A 21,742-nucleotide genomic window follows, 5' to 3' on the forward strand; every position below is an offset into this window, starting at 1 on the left:
GTGTATGTGCTGAAACTGAAGCGCCAATATTTTGGCCACCTGATGTGAAGAGCCAACTTATTGGAGAAGACCCTGATGTTGGGAAAGAGTGAAGGCAGGAGGAGAAAGGGATGACAGAGGATGAGATGGTTGGATGGCATCACTGACTCGATGGACATGAGTTTGAGCAAGCTCCAGGAGATGGTGAAGGACAGGGAAGTGTGCTGCAGTCCACGGGGTCACAAAGCGTCAGGCATGACTGAGTGACTGAACAACACACAAAAAAATCCAGTGTATGTAGGAATAAGGCCACCCACCCCGTGGGTGTGCCTGAGAGAAACATGAGTGTCGTGAGCACAGGCGGGCAGGCGGGGAGCCCAGTCCTCACGAGGCACCATGATAACCGCCAACAGTCACGGCTTCCCAATTAGTTTAGAATCCCGGCTTCCCAATTAGTTTAGAATCTTACTCGTTACAGAGGAAACACACTGATTTAATGGTAGGGCTTTTTTTTTTCTTTTTATCTCTCTCTCTCTCTTTTTTTTTCTTTTTGGCCCAAGGATGGTGGGGAGTTGGGGGGGTGGTGGAGGCTGGGCAGCTAAGCTATCAACTGCTCAACCTTTGAAGTACAATTTTTTCTTTTTCTTTTTTTGACCATGCTGTGTGGCTTGTGGGATATTAGTTCCCCAACCAGGGATTGAACCTGGGCCCTTGGTGGTGAAAGCGCAGAGTCCTAACCACTGGACTGCCAAAGAATTCCCATTTTCCTTTCTTTCTTTTTTATTTTGAAGTGTAAGTTAATTCTTTATGTCTTTATGTGATCTTTATTTGGAAAAAGATATCAAATATAAATGACATAGAAATTAATGCTGGATATAACGTATATGACATTACAAACTGCATGTGTGTGTTAAGTTGCTCGTGTCTGACTCTCTGTGACCCCAGGGACTACAACCTGCTAGGCTCCTCTGTCCACAGGGAGTCTCCAGGTGAGAATACTGGGGTGGGTTGTCATTCCCTTCTCCAGACACAGTGTATATAATATCTGATCATGTATAGTGCATTTATTATTGTGTTAGATACAATCAACATACACTATGAATGCATGCTACAAATGTTAGCTGTTTCTTTAACAGTAACACTCTGAGTAGGACCAGCAATTTCTCCTGTTTCTTAAGGAGGAAACAGAGGCAGGGAGGCAGCTGGACACTTGGCCGGGGTGTCAGAGGCAGGAGGAGGTCACCAGAGGAGCCCCTGAGCTGGAGAGCAAGGGCCACGGGAGGGAGAGGGGGAGGCCCAGAGCCCAGCTTTACCCAGGGGTGCATGCACCCAGGGGCCAGGGCCGGAGCACCCCCTCCCCCGGCACACCTGCCTCTCCGGGTCACTCCGGGTGACCCCATGGGGTAGTGTTGCTAAATGGGGAGGTGCAAAGCTCCGCGGATCATCGGTGAGCCTCTGGCGGGGAGGCGGGGGTGCTGGGGAGGGCGGAGGCCTGCAGCGGCCCCTCTGACCCTCCCCCCGAGGGCCCAGGTGGCCAGCTATGCAGCCCGACCTCTCAGCTCCCACCCAGCAGCTGGCCTGCAGGCCTCAGCTCCCCCACGGCCCTCCCCACACACTCACAGCCGCCCCAGGCCCCCAGGGCAGGGGCTGAGCTCCAGCCTGCATGGTAGGGGGCGGGGCAGAGGACAGCCTGGAATCCCCCGGAAACTTGGGGACCCTAGCGCTGCCTGTCGCCACCTGCTGGTCCCTGCCTCAGTTTCCCCATCTGTAAATTGGAAGCCATCACTTTATTCAGCGAAGACTTGTAGGGAGGACTCTCTGAAGTCTTGAACAAAAAGCAAAAAAAGAGCCAGGAAGGGCCTGACATCTGATCAGCATTGGATGAAAAGCCTCCACCGCATTATTTAATTTTAGTTTTTGAATTGGTAATACGCTGTGTAGCTGTTGTTCAGTCGCTCAGTTGTGTCTTGACTCTTTGCGACCCCGTGGACTGCAGCTCGCCCCGCTTCCCAGTCCTTCACTGTCTCCCAGAGTTTGTGCAGATTCATGTCCGTTGAGTCGGTGATGCCATAAGGGAAATTCAAACACTAGGAAAGGCAGAGGTTGCAAAGCTTCCCCAAAGCTGTTTAGACACCGAGTACCGACCCCACTGAAGCAGCCACAGGAGGCGAGTATGGGGAAACAGGGGGATGTGGAATGCAGACTGGGTGTCAGCTCATCATAAAGAATTACCGTTTGCGATTGAAAAAAAGTTTTGCCATTGAGCTGGAAATTTTCCTTCCTTTGATGGGAGACAGAAACCTGAGGCACAGTTTGTCCTGATGTCTGAAGCCTACTGAATCGCTTTTAGCTTTTTGTGAGGGAAAATTTCTAGCAGAACCAAAACTAAAAGTAAAGACACGTCCTTGTTCTCAGCAACACATGGGCAGATGTGTCCCGATCCCCTGCCCTCACTGGAGTTGTGATTTTCCAAGCAGGAGTATTTGAAATCAAACACCAGACGGCGCCTCATTTTGCCCCAGAAGATTTCCATGGGCTGCAATTTACTTTAAAACCCGCCATCACCCCAACAGAAAAGAGAGAGAGCCAGTAGGGAAAAAAAAAAAAAAAAAAGGAACATGCGTGAAATCTGGTCAGTGGACCCCGGGTGCAGCCTTTTCTTGCTCTGATCCGTGCTCACAACTTTCCACAAACCCCGGAAAGTCAAAGAGCAAAGGCAGCTCCGTCCGTGCCCCGCCTCAGCCCCGCGCAGGCTCCCAGGGCCAACACGCGAGCCGGCTTCTGGGGACCCTTCCAGAAGCCGCGTCTTTTATTAATAGCGGGTTGTAGTAGTAGTGGAAAGCAACCAGGCTGAGTCACACAGGGCTGGCCCGGCCGCCCCACACCTCCTCCCATCTGACCCGCTCGCTGCTCAGAACCTCAGTTTCCTGCTCTGTAAACTGGGGCTAAGGCCCCGCCATTCTGGGGGTGCCCGGGAGGACGCAGGGTAAAGGCCCGAGCTGGGGGTGGGGCGCAGAGCCTTGCTGCGTCCAGGAGAGAAGCCTACCCCCAACCAGGGTCTCCATCAGCAGCTGAGAGCTCCTGGGCCTGAGCGAGGAGGGGCCGGGGGCCTGCGTCCGGTGCTCAGGGCGGCCGTGGGGGCTCTTCCATGAAGGGGCTCTGGGAGTGGGCTCCCGGCCCCTGGAGGCCGCAGGTTAGGCTGGATGCACAGGGTCCAGGGCCCCCTCCCAGGTACAGGGCACAGAGCACCCATCTCCCTGCTGCCCGCTGCCCTCCGGCCCTTGGGGTTCAGGCTATGTTTTGTCCCCTCTGTCCTGGGAGCAGAGCCCAGAGTCCAAGCTGGTCTAAGTTTGGACGGGGGAGGGAGGGGGGCCGCGGGGCGGGGAGGTGTGGGGGGACGGGATGTCTCTGAGCTGTCCCAGCCGGAGAAAGGGAGGGACAAAAGCAGAAACAAAGACGGCAGGGAGACGGACGGGAGGCTGGCCAGAGCAGGGGACAGACAGGGCCTCTCGAGACAGACGGACAGGCGGCTGCAGTGGGGACAAGAGCGGGGGCCCAGGGACCAACAGACGGGCAGGGAGACCCCGAGACCTTGGGCGCTCGGACTCGGGCTGGACCAGGCCAGGGAGGTGCGGGGAGGCGGGGCGGCTGCTCAGGGCAGTCTCCCGGCCCAGACGCGGGGGGACACGGAAGTGGGCCCCGCAGACCAGCCCCCTGGCCTGGGCTCCGCTCAGAGCTGCAGCAGGGCTCGGTGGGCGGGTGGTTTTTCGGGGAGCCCAGACCAGGGGTGCTGGCCCGACCCTGAGATGGAGCTCAGGGACCCTGTGAAGCAGGAAGATGGGGACCCGGAGGTGAGAGGCAGGAGATAATGGAGAGAGGAGGAATGGGGGAGGGCCGGGGGGCCAGACACAGAGGGACTCACAGAGACCCAGGGAGCCCGAGGAGACGCAGTGAGACTGGGGCCCCGGGAGACACGTCCCCAGATAGAGGGGCAGGAGACACAGGAAGAGAGGCGGATGGAGAGAGAGAGGCGGGCGGGGCGGGGGGCGCGGGCTGGGGAGGAGGCGGCCCCGAGTGAGGCTGGGGGCTTCTGGGGGGAGCCCCAGACGGCCGTGGGCAGGGCCACCGAGACAATCACCCGTGACCCAGCCAAGGCCTGAAAACAGGTGGCCCGAGGCAGGGTGAGTCACTGTGACTCACCCTCCTCGCTGGGGACAGTGACCCCAGGCCCCCAGGCCCCCCGGCTCAGCCCGCTGCCCTGACTGACCCCCCACCCCCCGCCCCATCCCTCTCCTGCAGGAGGACACAGCCACGGCCCTGCAGAGGCTTGTGGACCTGACGGCAGCCAGGGTGACCCCCGTGCGGAGTCTGCGAGCCCGGTACCGCCTCATCCGAAGGCTCGGCTCCGGCTCCTACGGCCATGTGCTGCTTGCCCGGCCTCGCCAAGGGGGTGAGTGTGGCCATCGAAGGGCAGACCCCAGGACAGCCCCCTCTTAGGGTCCACGGTAGCCACCGCGATGGGAAGCATCCCTTCCGGGAGCTGACCAGGACCCCTCCCGATGGGGCTCTCAGAACGTCAAGAGCTCCATGATCGCCCGAGGAACTGGAGCTCTCACCCAGAGAGGGGGAGAGGCTTGCCTGAGGTCACCAGGATCGCTAGTCCAGTAGCCACGTCCCCCAGTTCACGCAAGAGGAGACGGAGGTCCAGAGAGGGTCAGGCAGTGGTGCAGGGTCACACAGCAATCTGAGACAGAGCAGAGAACGTCCCCAGGGAAGGGGTCCTCCAACCTCCCCCTTAGCAGATGGAGAAAGGAGAGGCACGCAGAGGTCAAACCCCCGGGCGCCCTGACTTGCCCTCTGCCCCCGCCCACTGGCAGGTCGGGCCGTGGCTCTGAAGCTCCTCCCGCGGGCCTCGGTCTTCAGAACCACCTTCCTGAGAGAGTTCTGTGTGGGCCGCTGTGTGTCGTCACATCCAGGCCTGCTCCAGACGCTGGCGGGACCGCTGGAGACCCCGCGACACTTCGTCTTCGCCCAGGAGTACGCGCCCTGTGGGGACCTCAGCGGGATGCTGCAGGAACGGGTGAGGCGGGCAGGCGGGGTCTCCTCCTGGTCTGACGTCGGCCCTCCCCCAGGCCTGTCCCCCACCCTGACCCCCAGAGGGAGCTCCGCCTTAAGCCCCTAAGGGCGTTAGCTGCTCAGTCACAACGACCCTCTGAACCTCAACACCGAAGTGGGTCGCCATACCCTCCTCCAGGCCACCTCTTTCTCTTTCTCAGCGCAGTTCCATGACTAACCCCAACTCTGATCCATCCAACCATCCGAACACAAACGCCTGGACGAGAGGCTGGGATTGGGGTAGAGGACAGATCAGGTCTGATGAGAGGGGGGGGACAGAGGCAGAGATGGGATGTTAATGGCAGTGGGACTGGGAAGAGGTGAGGGTGGAGATGGATGAGCTGAGCTTAGGATTGATGACAGAGTGAGTGTGGAGAAGCCCAGGGGTGGGGCTGCAGAGATGGCTGAGGGTGTGTCTGTGTATAGAGGGAGTTAGAGAAGGACTGTAATGGAGTTCTCTCTAGAAAGAACAGGTCAGGACTGAATCCATGACCTTCTAGGGGTACTTGAATGTGACGTTAAGGTGGGGTCATCTTTAGGGATAGCTTCCCAGGTGGCTCAGATAGTAAACATCTGCCTGCAATGCAGGAGACCTGGGTTTGATCCCTGGTTGGGGAAGATCCCCTGGAGAAGGAAATGGCAACCCACTCCAGTATTGTTAACCTGGAGAATCCCATGGACAGAGGAGCCTGGTGGGCTACAGTCCATGGGGTCACAAAGAGTCGGACGTGACTAACCAACTTACACTTTCACTTTCATCTTTAGGAATAAACTTGGGATTTGAGATAAGTTTGGGGATAAAGAGGAGGAAAGAAGGAAGCAAGGGAAATAAGGAGGAAAAGAGTGGGATGGATGGAAGGAAGGGTGGAGGGACAGATGGATAGGTGGCTGGGTGGGTGGGTGGCTGGGTGGATGGATGGGTGGGTGGATGGGTGGGTAGATGGATGGATGGATGGGTAGATGGATGGATGGATGGGTGAATGCATGTATGGGTGGATGGATGGGTGGGTGGATGGGTGGATGGATGGATGGATGGGTGAATGCATGTATGGATGGATGGGTGGGTGGGTGGATGGGTGGATGGAATGATGGATGGATGGATGGGTGAATGCATGGATGGGTGGATGGATAGGTGGGTGGGTGGATGGATGGGTGGGTGGATGGGTGGGTGGGTGATGGATGGATGGGTGAATGCATGAATGGGTGGATGGGTGGGTGGGTGAATGCATGAATGGGTGGATGGATGGGTGGGTGGGTGGATGAATGGATGGATGGATGGATGGGTGGATGAGTGGATGATGGATGGGTGGATGGATTGGATGGGTGGATGAGTGGATGGATGTATGGGTGGGTGGATGAGTGGATGGGTGGATGGTTGGTTGGGTGGTGGATGGATGGATGGGGGGGTTGAAGGATGGACTGACAAATGGGTGAATGGGTGGATGGAGGGATGTGTGGATGAATGGATGGGTGGATGAGTGGATGATGGATGGGTGGATGGATGGTGGGTAGATGGGTGGATGGATGGATAGGTGGATGAATGGATGGATTGGTGGATGGGTGGATGGAGGGATGGGTGGGTGGATGGATGGGTGGATGAATGGATGGGTGGATGAGTGGATGATGGTTGGGTGGATGGATGGATGGGTGGATGAGTGGATGGATGTATGGGTGGGTGGATGAGTGGATGGGTGGATGGTTGGGTGGTGGATGGATGGATGGGGGGGTTGAAGGATGGATTGACAGATGGGTGGATGGGTGGAGGGATGGGTGGATGAATGGATGGGTGAATGAGTGGATGATGGATGGATGTATGGGTGGGTGGATGGGTGAGTGGATGGGTGGATGGGTGGATGGTTGGTTGGGTGGTGGATGGATGGATGCGTGGGTTGAAGGATGGATTGACAAATGGGCAGAGGGATGGATGAAAGAAAGGAAAGGTGGATGGATAGATGGGTGAATGAGTGGGTGTATGGATGAATGAATTGAAGGATGGAGGAATGTATGGATGGATATCAGATACTAAATAACTGGACAAATTATTGAGCTGCTGACTAGCTGATAGAATGGATACTGAGTGGAACCCTGCTGTATAGACTGTTCGATAGATGACAGGTTGGGGTTAGGATGGATGGATTGCTGTCTCACTGCCTGGCTAGCTGAATGGACAGATCTATCAATCGATTAATGAAGTAAACGCTGGGACTTTCGAACTGGGTCTGAGTTGGAGATGGGACTTCAATTAGTACAGGACTAAGATTAGTTAAGTTCATTAGTTAAGTGTGAGACTTAGGGTTTCACTGGAGATCTCCGTGGTCTGTTGAGTGAAGATAAGAAATGTAAGGAGTGTCAGGACAAAGTTCAATGGAAGTTAGAGAGCTTCTGGTGAGATGCGGGGTCCCGGTGAGGAAAACGTTTGAGGGCGGGTCTACAGGGAGAGCTGGTGGTTGGGGATGACCTGGAGAATATGTTGGGAGATGTTTCAGGGACTCTCCTGGTAGCCAGTGGTCCTGGGATTCGGGCTCCTGAACCCCAAGAAGCAGCAGAGAGGAGGAACCGAGGGTGACCTTTGCCCTCTGCCTTTGACCCCAGGGCCTCCCAGAGCTACTGGTGAAGCGGGTGGTGGCCCAGCTCGCTGGAGCCCTGGACTTCCTCCACGGCCGGGGGCTAGTGCACGCGGACGTGAAGCCCGACAACGTGCTGGTCTTCGACCCTGTGTGTAGCCGTGTGGCCCTGGGGGACCTGGGTCTAACCCGGCCCGAGGGCAGCCCCACCCCGGCACCCCCAGGGCCCCTGCCCTCTGCGCCCCCCGAGCTCTGCGTCCTGCTGCCCCCCGACACCCTGCCCCTGCGGCCTGCCCTGGACTCCTGGGGGCTGGGCGTGCTTCTCTTCTGCGCGGCCACCGCCTGCTTCCCCTGGGACGTGGCACTGGCCCCTGACCCTGACTTCGAGGTCTTTGCAGGCTGGATGACCACCAGGCCCCAGCCGCCTCAGCCGCCACCCCCCTGGGACCAGTTTGCGCCCCCTGCTCTGGCCCTGTTCCAGCGGCTCCTGGATCTGGATCCTGAGACCAGGAGCCCCCCACTGGTGGTCCTGGACTTCCTAGGAGATGACTGGGGGTTAAAGGGGAACAAAGAGAGAGCTGGGGGCTTGGGGAGCATGTCCAGCGAGAGTGGGGAGGAGGAGGAAGAAGAAGGGGCAGCAAGCCTGGAAGAGTGGTCAGAGGAGGAGGACAGTGACAGCGGGGGGAGGACGGGCACAGATGAGGGAGAGCCCTGACCAGGTGACCAGGACAGGTGGCCGGAGGCCGGGCCAGAGGCCCCGCCCCCAGAGCCCACGGCCACCTGCAGGAAGACAGCTGTGCCCTGGAGAACTGAGAGCGCCCTGCGCCTCTCCCAACTGAAGGCTGCGCTCAGACGCACGACTCCCCTCCCAGCTGACGACCCAGGGGTCTGGAGCCCTCAGACCCGGGGGTCCAGACCCCCCAGCCCCGCCTCCCTCAGACCCGGGGGTCCAGACCCCCCAGCCCCGCCTTCCTCAGACCCGGGGGTCCAGGCCCCCATCCCTTCCCCCCTTAGACCAGGAGTCCAGGCCATCAGCCCCTCACCCTTCAGACCCGGGGGTCCAGGCCCCCGGCCCCTCCTCCCTCAAGGACCCTCCCTCTCCCTTCTGTTCTGTCGCGTCTTCCTGAGAGGAGGTGCCATGTCTCCCGCACATGCGTTTCTGCCCCGTGGGGACATGTTCAGTGCCTGTGGACCTCTGAGGGTCACTCCTCTCGTCTAAGACCTTAGCGGATGCCCGCTGACTACAGCTTTCCAGATTCAATACCGTGGAGCCCTCACCTGCCATCTCTTCTACTTTCCTGGGCTCTGAGAGACTTTACAGGAGTCACTCATCCTTTCTGGACCTAAATCGACATACATGCACACACAGGCACACATGTCCACAGATGCACAAATGCACAGGTGTGCATGCACACACAAACACGTGCATACGTGTGGGCACGTGAGCACGTAATGCGCACACATGCATACACACATACTCACTCTTTCTCCAGCCTACAGACTTTTGCGCACCCAGCATTCTCCTCCGAGAGTGTCTCCTTTCCAGTTCCAGGCCTCCGGGAAGCAGAGCCCCCGGGGGCCGCTCCCGCTCGCCTGGAGTCGGCGGTGCAGTGACCTGTGCCCCCACTTCACATCTCCCCTCTCGGGCCATCTGGGATGCACCTGGTCCTTCTCACCTGCGCATCCTTCCGGGTTCTCCTCCTGTCCCGAGAGTCTGCTGGGCCAGCTCCCCGAGACCACGCAGTCCCGTCCACAGCGAGGGCCACGACTGGTCTGCAAGGACCTCTGCCAGACCCCTGGCTGGCCCCATGCACCCCCCACAGCCCAGTACACAGACCCGCAGGCAGCGGGTGGCACTGGACCCAAGGCAGCGTCCCCTGCACCCAGCACAGTCACGGCTGCTTTTGGAAGCCTGATCTGAATGCTTCCTAGATTCAACCATGTGAGCTCCCCACGTACAACGGGCTGTCTGGGACTGGATCCCGGGACAAATAAAGGCTGCTGTGGACCTGGGACCAGTCTACCATTTGACTGACAGTTCCTATCTTCCTTTGGACAAATGGATGTGTGATCGGTGAGGACTCACCTGGTGGGGAGCTGGGAGAGGGGACGTGGGAGCTCAAAGCAGCTGTCTTGTGCATCCAGAAATGATTCTGGGATATGGGACTTCCCTGGAGGTCCAGAGGTCCGCCTCCCAACACAGGAGGTGAAGGTTCAATCCCTGGTTGGGGAGCAAAGATCCTGCATGCCTCAGAGCCAAAAAACCAACACGTGAAACAGAAGCAACATGGTGACAAATTCAATAAAGACTTAAAAACAATAAAAATGATTCTGAAATCAAAAGCTTACTTAAAAAGAAGCAAGTGAGTTGGCATTGGTCATCTGGCTCTAAACCTGGGCAGGGGTGTGCAGCCCCCCAAGCCCCCTCCCTCAGCCCTGGGGGTCCCTGCCTGTGCCCCCACCTTGCAGCCTGCAGCCTCGGGCCGGGGACGCCCCTCCGCCCGGCGCTCCCCCGAGGCCCTCTGGCCCAGTTGCTGCGCCACCTGCTCCCCTGCGCCTGCGTCTGAGGTCATCCCTCACTGCATCGTTCTGGAATCCTGTTGCGTCATCATTTCCCCGGCAGACCCCAGTGCCACCTCCCCCGGACTCCCCTCACCAAACACTTGCGTCTGGCCCGTCATGGGGCACTGAGGGGCAGCCGGGGGTGGTCACGGCGGGCCAGGCTGGACGAACGATTTCATCCTTTACAGGGGCCGGGACCCCCGGGTCTGAGGGAGGAGAGGCTGGGGTCTGGACCCCTGGGTCTGAAGGGGGAGGGGCTGGGAGTCTGGATCCCGGGTCTGGGGTCTGGACCCTGGCTCTGAGGAGGGTGTGGGGACTGGGCTCTTGGCTCTGGGGAGGAGGCAGAGTCCCTGGGTCGGGACGGTCTGGCTGCAGCCAGTTCTGGGCCACAACGCACGGTGTCGCTCTCCCCCTAGTGAGTCCAGGGGTGAGGCCGGGGGCGGGGCTCCGACCCCCTAGGTGGGGGCGGGTCTTGCTGCAGGCAGGCCTCTGCTGGCATGGGCTCTGAGTGCTGGGCACTGACCACAGCGGGCAGCCGAAGGGTCAGGCAAGCCTGGGAGAAGCTGAGGTCTGCAGGTTGGAGCCCAGGTCAGGAGGAGGCAGGGGTCAAACGGCCTGAGGTGGGCAGTGCCTGAGAGAGAAGCCGGGCAGGTGGTCGGAGTGCTGGGTCCTTCGGGGATCAGCGGCTCATTACAGACCCTGAGACTGCAGAGTGCTTGAGCGTAGGGGACACAGAGCCTGGGGTGGGGGCACCCCAAGATATGTGAGTTGCGTCAGGTCTCAGGAGAGGGGTCAGCTGGGAGCCTGGACCCCCGGGGCTGAGGGAGGAGGGGCTGGGGGCCTGGAGCTCTGGGTCTGAGAGAGGAGGAGGGACTGGGGCTGTGGGCACTGGACCGCAGACCACCCCAGGGCTGGACACCCCGTCCCAAGAGCTCGCTCCTACTGGGGCCCCAGCGTGCCCAGGCCTGGAGTGTGCAGCCCGCCCCCTGCAGCCCCTGGGGGCCAAGCACCTGTTTGCTCTTAGGAGACGGAGGCTCATCGTCCACCCCCAGGGCCCAAGTCTGTTTGCTTTGGAAACAGGGTGGGGGGGGTGTCTCGAGTCATCTGGTTCATCTTTCATCCTCAGGCCATCAGGTGGCGCAGGGCGCTGGGGGCAGGGCGGTCACGTCGGGGCCTCAGGCTTGCCCTCACCCCACCCAGCAAAGGGTCTGCTGCCCCAGAGACGCCCCTGACAAGGAGGGAGACCAGGTCACGAGGGCCCGAGCTAGTGACCCGCCACCTCCTCCTCGGACCCGGGGGTCGTGACCCCAGCCCCTCCTCCCTCAGGCCCAGGGGTCCAGGCCCCCAGGCTCCCAGGCCCTCCCCGCCCCTGGCCCGGGTCTGGCAGGGCTGAGTCCGGGCACCCTCTCCTCTGCCCTTGCAGGGATGCCCGGGGCAGCATCGCACTCGGAGCACATGGAGGCCGCGCATGGGGAGCACATGGAGAGCCAGGTGGAGGAGGAGGGCCTGGGGGGCCTCACAGCAGAGGAGCTGCGGCAGGGCCAGGAGGCCGCCCGGGCGCTGGAGGCCAGGATGGCGCTGAGCGCCCAGAGCCTGGTTCGGGCCGAGGTGGATGAGCTCTATGAGCACGTGCGTGCCCTGGGCCAGGGCCGCTTCGGCCGCGTCTCGCTGGTCACCCACCGGCAGGAAGGTAGTGGGGGCCTGGGGGCAGGGCACAGGGCGGGTGGTCTGCAGTCATCCCCCGTCAGGAAGGTACCAGGGCCTGGAGCCAGGGCACAGGGGCAGGGGGTCTGCAAACCCAGCCAGTCCCACCTCTGCCCTTTCCAGGTGGTGTGTTTTTGGTAACGGCCCGGCCCTCTCTGAACCTCAGCCTCCTCCTCTGAACACAGGGGTGATGATCCCTTCTCTGAGAGAACCGAGATTCCCAGAGGAGATGTCAGTGGCTCTGGTTGCCGGGGACAATGGGGAGGAAGTCACAGCCCCCAATCCGATCCCCCCCAACCGTGGCCCTCACATGGGGCCGGCTCGGCGGTCACCGTGGGGGCGATGAGAGATGCCCGGTCTGCCGGGCACTCAGCGAGGCCAGCACAGGGCCGGTGTGCAGGACACGGTCCCTGGCCCCCGCCTGCTGGTCAGCGTCCAAGGAGGCTGCAGGGCTCAGCCCTGACTGGGGATGGGACACAGCTGGGTCCCCCGAGAAAAACCTGCACCAGCCCTGCCTCCAGGGAGCCCCCTGCACGATAGGGTGTGTCTGTTCCCTGCAGTTGTCAGCTGATCACAAAGGGCCGCAGACTGGGGGGATCACAGCTCTAGAAGCGGGGGACAGGGACCCGGGTGCCAGCAGGCCGGGCTTCTCCCGAGGCCTCCCTTCTCGGCTTGCAGACGGCCAAGCTTCTCCCCGTGTCCTCACACCTGCCTGCATGTCTGCGTCCAAGCTTCCACTTCTCCGAAGAACAGCAGTCACACTGGAACTAGGGACCACCCCCCCACACCCCCAGTGACCTCACTGTATCTCTTTCACGACCGCATCTCCAGGGCACTCCCTGGCGGTCCAGGGCTCAGGGCTCTGCGCTTTCACTGCCGAGGGTCCCAGTTCACTCCCTGGTCCGGGGGGACTAAGACCCCACAAGCCGTGCAGCCAAAACAAAAACAAAAGCGCCGTCACCAGATACAGTCATGTTCTGTGAAAATGGGCATAAGGACTACTTTAACATGTGAATTTTGCGGGAGGCAGTGAGGAAGGATGCCAGGCAGCTCATAAGAGAGAAATGCAGAGAGATACAGACCTGGGTCATCACAGAACTCTGGGGACATGAGCGATAACTGGAACCACGGGCTCCATGAGAGGGCCTCGCCCATCTGGAGGCCAGCTCGATGCCCTCCCCCAGGGCCGGGCAGAGCTGGGGCGCAAAGGTGTACCTGCCCCCAGAGGGGAGAACTGGTCCTCAACATGGGAGGCGGCGAGTGCTGACAGCTGGCAGGAATTCAGGGCACTGCTGACACATGAAGGGGCTGCACTCAGGTATCTCAGGCAAGGAGTTGACCCTCCCCCACCACACACTGCCTCTCTGCGACCCCGTGGACTGCTGCCCTCCAGGCCCCTCTGTCCGTGGATTCTCCAGGCAAGAACACTGGAGTGGGTTGCCATTTCCTCCTCCAGGGGGTCTTCCCCGCCCAGGGATCAAACCCTCCTCTCCTGCATTGCAAGCGGATTCTTTACCTCTAGTGCCACCTGGGAAGCATTAAATGCTATTACTATCACTGGGCTTCCCTGGTATCTAAACTGGTAAAGAGTCCACCTGTAATGCAGGAGACATGGGTTTGATCCTGGGTGGGGAAGATCTCCTGGAGGAGGAAATGGCAACCCCCTCCAGTATTCTTTTTTTTTTTTTTTTTAATATTTCTTTATTTGACTGCACTGGGTCTGAGCTGCAGCACATGGAATCTAGTTCCTGACCAGGGACCTAAGGCAGGCCCTCTGCAGTGGGAGAGTGGAGTCGTCGCCACTGAACCAGCAGGGAAGTCCCACTCCAGTCTTCTTGCTTGGAGAATCCCGTGGACAGAGGAGCCTGGCGGGCTACAGTCCACGGGGTCGCCAAGGGTCAGATAGGACTGAGCGGCTAAGCACACACGGCATTTTCCGCACCTCCGGGCGGGGTGTGGGTGGCCAGGCTCCTTTGGGGCGGTGGGCAGGGGCGGGGCGGAGGAGCGGGGCGGGCCCGGGCTCACGCCCCCCTCGCCGCCCCCGCCCCCCAGGCACGGTGCTGGCCCTGAAGCAGCTGCCGAAGGCCTCCACCACGCTGCGCGGCTTCCTCTACGAGTTCTGCGTGGGCCTCTCCCTGGGCTCGCACGCGGCCATCGTGGCGGCCTGCGGCGTCGGCCTGGAGTCCGCCGACTCCTACAGCTTCCTGACCGAGCCGGTGCTGCACGGCGACCTCATCGCCTACATCCGCCCCAAGGTGGGTCGGCCCCGGAGCTGGTGGGGGGTTGTCTGGCGCGGACGCTCACCCAGCCTGGGCCTCACGAGTCACGCTCAGGGCAGCCTGATGCGGGTCACCCTGCAGGAGCCCCACCATGCCCGCAGGTCTGGTGGGATGGACGCGCCCCTCCGAGTCCACGGCTGTCACAGAGGCAACGCGGAGCCTAGCTCACAGGCTCACCCCGAGCCCACGGGGCTCATCAGGGCCAACCAGGCCTCTGTCGCCCTGGGCCTGCTCTCAGGGGCTGAGGACAAGCTCCAGGGCCAGCCCCGGTTGGTGGGCTGGGGAGGTGGGACCCCGACGCTTGTCCCCGGGGCTGAGGACAAGCCCTGGGCCTGGCCCCTGACGCCCGTTCCCGCAGGTGGGCCTCCCGCAGCCGGCTGCCCAGCGCTGCGCGGCCCAGCTGGCCTCGGCCCTGGAGCACGTCCACTCCCTCGGCCTGGTGTACCGGGACCTCAAGCCCGAGAACGTGCTGGTGTGCGACCCCGACTGCCGGCGGGTCAAGCTGGCGGACTTCGGGCACACGCGGCCCCGGGGGACCCTGCTGCGCCTGGCCGGGGCCCCCATCCCCTACACGGCCCCCGAGCTCTGTGCGCCCCCGCCCCTTCCAGAGGGGCTGCCCATCCAGCCCGCCCTGGACGCCTGGGCGCTGGGCGTCCTGCTCTTCTGCCTTCTCACCGGCTACTTCCCCTGGGACCAGCCGCTGGCCGAGGCCGACCCCTTCTACGAGGATTTCGTCGTCTGGCAGGCCTCGGGCCAGCCCGACCACCGGCCTCGGCCCTGGCTCGGCCTGACGCCCACGGCCGACAGCCTGCTGTGGGGGCTGCTGGAGCCCCAGCCGCGGAGGAGGAGCCCCGTGAGCTCGGTCCGGGGCTTCCTGGGGCGGCCCTGGAGGCAGCGGGAGGGGGAGGCTGAGGAGGTGTACCTCGGGGAGGACGAGGACTCGGGGTGAGGAGGGCGGGGCGGGGGTGCCCCCTCCGCTTTGGGGGGCGGCTCTTGGCTGCTCTGCCGTCTGTCTGCCTCCTGTCCTTGTTTCCCACCTCACCGTCTGTCTGCGGCCTCGCCCGGGGGTCTCTGAGCGGCCCCGTGTCAGTCCGCACCCGTCCACCTTCCCGGCCGCGGCACCCACGGCCCCCAACCCCAAATCAGCCAGGCCATCCCCACCCCTCTCCGCTGCCCTTCCTCTGTGACACACCTTCCCGTCCAGCCACATGGCTGCCTGCATTACCCATCCCGGTTGTTCTGTGTCTTCTGCCGGAGTGTGGGCTCCCAGAGGCCCGGGGTCTCGCCAGCATCCCCTCCGGTGGAGCCCACGCACAGGGGCGAGCGTGCGCGTGCAGGCGGCCCACAGATGGAGTGCACGGCCCATCCCTCCGGTTTTGCACGGCCCTCCTGCGCACGCCTGTCGTTCTGCCCGCGTGTCTCCACTCGCTGGGCGCCCTCCACTCCCCGCCTCACTCCCTCTGCCCCTTGTCCCACCAGCTGGGTCTGCGCCCTCTTGGTAACGCGTTTTTGTCTTTCTAACTCCAGCGGCTCTCTGCAAATAAAGTCCTTCTGGTACTTAGGTCCCCGCGATGCTGTTGGTCTGTCAGCCTGGGACAGAGAAGGCCGGCATGTGTGTCTGTCTGTGTGTGTGCGTGCGTGTAAGTGTGCCCTGAAGGGCATGTTGTGGAGGAGAGACAGAGAAGGGAGGGAAGAGAGGCAGAGACAAAGAGAAAGGGAGAGACAGACAGAGGAAGACAGACAGAGAGAGACAGGAAGAATGGCAGACAGTGGTCCCTCTGGTGGTCCACGAGATGCTGGCTCTGTGTGTGCGTTTCTGAGTGTCCCTGGGGGTGAGTGTGTTTGCACCTGCTCTGCACAGACATGTGTGAAAAGGAGAGAGATTAAACACCGGAGCTGGAAAGTGCCTTGCTGTTTTCGGGCAGGAACTGGAGCGTGCATCTCTCAAGTTCCTACCTGAAACTTGTGTGTATTTGTGTGTCCATGAGCACCCATCTGAGCCCGTGTGTGTGTGCAGATAATGGTGTGTGTGTGAGTGACAGAGAGACGTGAGGATTGAGTGTGTCTCACTCCACGTGGACGACATGAGTTGCGTGTTTTGTGAATCTGCGAGCCCCCGTGTGCTCAGGGAATTGTGTGACCTCGTGTGAGGGTCGAGAGTGGAATGCACCTGGCTGTGTGCAGACACTGGACCCGTGTGTGTGTGTGCGCGCGTGTGTGTGGCAGGGGAAGCAGAGTCCCAGGCGTGGCTGCCAGTCACCGCTGGGCCCCCCTCTCCTTCACACCTCCCCCCGCCCTCACCCCGGCCCCTTCTTGGCAGCCACCCTGTTTGCAAACACTCTCTCTTCCTCTCCGTGGCCTCCTTGGCTGCCCGCCCAGAGAAAGGCTACAACCCAGGCGGGATCGTGTGTCACCCTCTCCCTGGCCCCCGCACCCCCCCCAGGCTCCTGCTGCGGCCGCCGAGGTGTTGTCTGGTGGGTAGTCGGGGTGGTGGAAGGACGCCCAAGGACCCTTTCCATCTAAATTCAATCCAGAGACCTGGGGACATGGACTCATGTTCCGGGCAATCGCGGTGGGCTTCCTGGAGTAGGGGGCTGTTGGAGAGAATAAGACGGTGGGTGCATTGGGGGGGGGGCAGCAAGAGCAGGACTTCCTGTCCCCTCACCTGTGAGCAGCCCAAGCAACGCTGCCAAGAGTGTGTCCCCAAAAAGCTGGAGGTGGCTGGGGCAGAGTGGCACCGAGGTGGGGGGCAGTGAAGAGGAGCAAGGCAGGGCGGAGGGCGCAAATTGGTGGCGGCAGCTGGGGATTAACTGGGAGGAGGCGATAATGACCAGCGAAGGGCCCCAGGAGCAGCAGGAGGAAGGGCCCCGTGGGGGCAGTCATTAAGCATTACTTAATTACAGGACACAGGATACCAGATCGTTACACTTTACAGGAAGGAAGCCGCTCACCCCTCAAGCAACTCCTGGTAGGTGGCAATTCCTGACGATGCTGGAGGGGGTCCCTCAGACCCTCCCCACCCCAGGGGCGGGCACAGGGGGCCCAGAGAGGCCGAGCCACCTGCCTGAGCTCACACGGCGGGTCAGGCGGCGGGGGGATTCTAATCCAGGCCAGCCTTTCAAGGGTCTGAGGTGCACGCTTGTGTGCCTCGGCTGTCAGGGGCTGGAGGCCTGAGCATACGTGTGTGTGTGTGAGTTTGGGTGTGTGAGTGTGTGCTGGCAAGGGGGCCACCCCTCCCTTGGAGGAGATGGGAGTTGGGGCAGCTACATGGAAAGGAAAGCTGAAAAGCCTTCAGAGCCAGGCAATGACCGGAGTATGCAGACAGACAGCAACACGTGCTGGCAAGGAGAGGAAGTTGGAGCCCTCCTGTGGGGCTCGGGGAATGCGAAAAATGGGGCAGCCGTTTTGGAAGACCGCCCGGCAGTTCCTCAGAATATTAATTAACTTTGGAGTTACTATGTGTGCGTGCTCAGTTGCTCAGTCATGTCCGACTCTTTTATGACCTCGTGGACTATAGCCCGCCAGGCTCCTCTCAGGAGTATTTCCCAGGCAAGAATATTGGAACAGGTTGCCACTTCCTCTTCCAGGGGATTTTCCCGACCCCAGCGTTGAACCCGTGTCTCCTGCATTGGCAGGTGCATTCTTTACCACTGAGCCACCAGGGAAGCCCGTGGAGTCACTGTCAGTTCAGTTCAGTCGCTCAGTCGTGTCCAACTCTCTGCGACTCCATGAATCGAAGCACGCCAGGCCTCCCTGTCCATCACCAACTCCCGGAGTTTATTCAAACCCATGTCCATCGAGTCGGTGATGCCATCAAGTCATCTCATCCTCTGTCATGCCCTTCTTCTCCTGCCCCCAATCCCTCCCAGCATCAGGGTCTTTTCCAATGAGTCAACTCTTTGCATGAGGTAGCCAAAGTATTGCAGTTTCAGCTTCAGCATCAGTCCTTCCAATGAACACCCAGGACTGATCTCCTTTAGGATGGACTGGTTGGATCTCCTTGCAGTCCAAGGGATTCTCAAGAGTCTTCTCCAACACCACAGTCCAAAAGCATCAATTCTTCAGCGCTCAGCCTTCTTCACAGTCCAACTCTCACATCCATACGTGACCAATGGAAAAACCATAGCCTTGACCAGACAGACCTTTGTTGGCAAAGTAATGTCTCTGCTTTTTAATATGCTATCTAGGTTGGTCATAACTTTCCTTCCAAGGAGTAAGTCTTTTAATTTCATGGCTGCAATCACCATCTGCAGTGATTTTGGAGCCCAGAAAAATAAAGTCTGACACTGTTCCCACTGTCTCCCCATCTATTTCCCATGAAGTGATGGGACCAGATGCCATGATCTTAGTTTTCTGAATGTTGAGCTTTAAGTCAACTTTTTCACTCTCCTCTTTCACTTTCATCAAGAGGCTTTTTAGTTCTTCACTTTCTGCCATATGGGTGGTGTCATCTGCATATCCGAGGTTACTGATATTTCTCCCAGCAATCTTGATTCTAGCTTGTGCTTCTTCCAGCCCAGCGTTTCTCATGATGTCCTCTGCATATAAGTTAAATAAGCAGGGTGACAATATACAGCCTTGATGTACTCCTTTTCCTATTTGGAACCAGTCTGTTGTTCCATGTCCAGTTCTAACTGTTGCTGCCTGACCTGCATACAGGTTTCTCAAGAGGCAGGTCAGGTGGTCTGGTATTCCCATCTCTTTCAGAATTTTCCACTATACAGCCCCACAATTTTGGTACTAGGTAGATGCCCACAAGAAATAAAAACATGTGTCCACACAAGTATTCATGGCAACATTGCTCACAATAGCTGAAGAATGGACACAACCCAGATGTCAAGTCACTGGCAAAGCAATAAAATAAATGTGGTCTAGGGACTTCTTTGGCAGTCCAGTGGTTAGGACTCCACACTTCAACTGCAGAGGATGGGGTTCAACCCCTGGTCGGGGAACTGAGATCCTGCAAGTTGTGCTACATAGCCAAAAAAAAAAAAAAAGCAAGCAAGAAAGAAATGCAGTCCATCCATACAATGGAATATCACATGCGTGCATGTTCAGTCCTATCCGACTCTTTGTGACCCCCTGGACTGTAGCCCGCCAGGCTCCTCTGGCCATGGGATCCTCCAGGCAAGGACACCAGAGCAGGTTGCCATTTCCTTCTCCAGGGGATCTTCCTGACCCAGGGATCAAACCCGTGTTTTCTGTGTCTCCTGCGTTGGCAGGCAGATAAAGGAAGGAAGCACAGACACACACATCATGATGAACCTCAAAAACCTGGAAACCATCTGTGGTAGGGTTCTCTGTATGCACAGAGGAAGAAAGCTTAGCGATCACCAGGGGAGATGGGGGTGACTGCTCATGGTTTTCTTTTGGGGGGTGGTGATGGTGGTGGGAAAAGCTCTAAAATTAGATTGTATGAATGTTCTTAATTCTCTGACTGTATTAAAAAAGTCATCGAATTGTACATACAAAAGGGTGAATTCTAGATGGGCCTAGAGATTATTATACTAAGTGAAGTAAGACAGAGAAAGACAAATACCATGTGATATCATTTAAAGGTAGACTCTAAAAAAAATGATACCAATGAACTAATTTATAAAACAGAAATAGACTTGCAGACTTAGAAAACAAACTAATGGTTACCAAAGGGGAAAGGGGGAATAAATTAGGGGTTTGGGATTAAAATATACACACTATACAGTCCAGTATGTGGTCCAGTGGCTAAGACTCCGTGTTTTCAATACAGGGGCTGGGTTTGATCCCTGGTCAGGGAACTAGATCCCACATGCCACGACTAAGACTCAGCACAGCCAAATAAATAAGCAAAGACCTTCTGTACAGCCCAGGGAACTGTATGTAGCATCTTGTGACAACCTATAATGGAAAAGAATCTTAAAGAGAATGTATACATGCTTAACTGAATCATTTCGCTGGACACTTGAAACTAACACAACATTGTAAATCAACTGTATTTCAATAAAAAATTTTAAAGGGTTAATTTGGCACGTCAATTTCATCTCAATGAGACTGCTCCAAAAAACAAAAACAAAAACACAGGCATTTCCAAGTTCTCACGCTGTGACCTTGATCGTGTTCTCTGAGCCTCTGAGTTCCCGTTAAAAATAAAAGGGAAAACCCTGCCCTTTTTCTAAAATCGTCAAATTCAGAACCTGTTCGTCACACAGGACCTGCTCACATCTCTCTCCACTTTACAGACAAGACTGTCGAGGCCATACTTTCCAAAAATCCTAAAGTCAAAAGGTGGCAGAGTCTGATTCCAAAGTCTTTGGTCTTACTCCCCAGTCACCCGCCCAGAGTGTCTACGGGCCTCTGATCACCAAGGAAGTTCTGGCTACACCCCAGCAGGGGAACCCCAAGCTTGCAAGCAGGACCAGTTACAAAAATTTGTGGGTGTCCAGTATAAAATGAAAATGTGGGATTTCTTGTTTTTTAAAAAAGTTTTTTTTTCTGGGATTTCCTTTGTGGTTTAGGGTTTCCCTGGTGGCTCAGATGGTAAAGAATCTACCTGCAATGCTGGACACCTGGGTTTGATCCCTGGGTAGAGAAGATCCCCTGGAGGAGGGTATGGCAACCCACTCCAGTATTCTTGCCTGGTGAACCCCATGGACAGAGGAATGTGGTGGGCTACAGTCCATGGAGTCACAAAGAGTCAGACACGACTGAGCAACTAACACATTCCCTGGTGGTCCAGTGGTTAAGAATCTGCACTTCCACTACAGGGGCCATGGGTTTGATCCCTGGTCAGGGAACTAAGAGTCGGCATGCTGCCTGGTGCAGCCAAGAAATAGACAAATAAAAAAAAAATTTTTTAAGAAAAGCTTTCCCCCTCCCTCCCCATCCCCCATTTGCTACTGAATGTCGTGCTCCCCGGGCACCAGGATAATCATGGGCAGACCCTCAAGAGGGTAGGGGGTCGTGGAGTCTGCCTGAGGGCAGACAGCCAGGAATTGGTCATCAGAACCCTTCAGGGAAGTGGGACGTTGCATGAGCACGCAGAGCCTGCTTCCTTGTCCCATCAGCTTCAAAACGCAGAATCACCAGTCACAAAACACAGAATCAAAATTCACCACCCACATCAGGCTGATTAGTGGCTGTAGAGCATTAAACCAGTGGGGTTTACACCCAACCCACTCCCTTCTCTGCCTGGTCCGGCTGCACAAGGCTTCAGAGACACTGTCCTTGGCCCGCAGTTCATGTTTAGTTCAGACATGCAAATGGCTGGGCTGCACCCAAACGTCACCCCCACCCCCACCCTGCCCCTGCCCGCACCCCGACCCCTGACCTGGTTAAAACACAGATGCTTATCCAGGGGGGTCTGGATGGCGCCTGGAATTCTGCTTTTCTAACCAGCTCCTGGAGGCAAGGCCGATGCTTCTGATCTGGGTCACACACACTTAGAGGTGCAGGGAATGGTGAGAACATGATTTTAGAGTACTGACCCCTCATCCCAGCTGAACTGTCATTAACGCTAAACATTTGCCCGCTCGATTCCGTGCGGTTTTCGACGTGGCCGGTCAC

General features: G+C 58.4%; 2 protein-coding genes across 2 annotated transcripts; both read left to right on the forward strand.

Annotated features, from left to right (window-relative positions):
* Window positions 1-3,447: 3,447 nt before the first annotated feature.
* On the forward strand, window positions 3,448-9,940 carry SBK3 (SH3 domain binding kinase family member 3). Its single transcript, XM_061136800.1, has 4 exons — window positions 3,448-3,830; window positions 4,279-4,429; window positions 4,857-5,059; window positions 7,687-9,940. Exons 1-4 carry the CDS (start codon window positions 3,786-3,788, stop codon window positions 8,371-8,373), a joined length of 1,086 nt encoding a protein of 361 aa, XP_060992783.1. The 5' UTR covers window positions 3,448-3,785; the 3' UTR covers window positions 8,374-9,940.
* On the forward strand, window positions 9,044-17,089 carry SBK2 (SH3 domain binding kinase family member 2). The gene is made up of 8 exons (XM_061140644.1): window positions 9,044-9,059; window positions 9,205-9,263; window positions 9,370-9,525; window positions 10,128-10,287; window positions 11,644-11,910; window positions 13,977-14,179; window positions 14,562-15,119; window positions 16,946-17,089. Exons 1-8 carry the CDS (start codon window positions 9,044-9,046, stop codon window positions 17,087-17,089), a joined length of 1,563 nt encoding a protein of 520 aa, XP_060996627.1.
* The last annotated feature ends 4,653 nt before the right edge of the window (window positions 17,090-21,742 follow it).

This window comes from Dama dama, chromosome 4 (genome assembly GCF_033118175.1).
Source record: "Dama dama isolate Ldn47 chromosome 4, ASM3311817v1, whole genome shotgun sequence".
In the NCBI taxonomy this organism is placed as follows: Eukaryota; Metazoa; Chordata; class Mammalia; order Artiodactyla; family Cervidae; genus Dama; species Dama dama.

What these genes read in the sequence shown, in the direction of transcription:
- SBK3 (XM_061136800.1), top strand. Translation starts at nt 3,786, where the DNA reads ATGGAGCTCAGGGACCCTGTGAAGCAGGAAGATGGGGACCCGGAG. An exon ending in AGGAAGATGGGGACCCGGAG is followed by an intron (nt 3,831 to 4,278) that starts GTGAGAGGCAGG and finishes CCTCTCCTGCAG; the next exon opens with GAGGACACAGCCACGGCCCT. An exon ending in GCGGGATGCTGCAGGAACGG is followed by an intron (nt 5,060 to 7,686) that starts GTGAGGCGGGCA and finishes CTTTGACCCCAG; the next exon opens with GGCCTCCCAGAGCTACTGGT.
- SBK2 (XM_061140644.1), top strand. An exon ending in CATTTCCCCGGCAGACCCCA is followed by an intron (nt 10,288 to 11,643) that starts GTGCCACCTCCC and finishes CTGCCCTTGCAG; the next exon opens with GGATGCCCGGGGCAGCATCG. An exon ending in TCGCCTACATCCGCCCCAAG is followed by an intron (nt 14,180 to 14,561) that starts GTGGGTCGGCCC and finishes CCGTTCCCGCAG; the next exon opens with GTGGGCCTCCCGCAGCCGGC.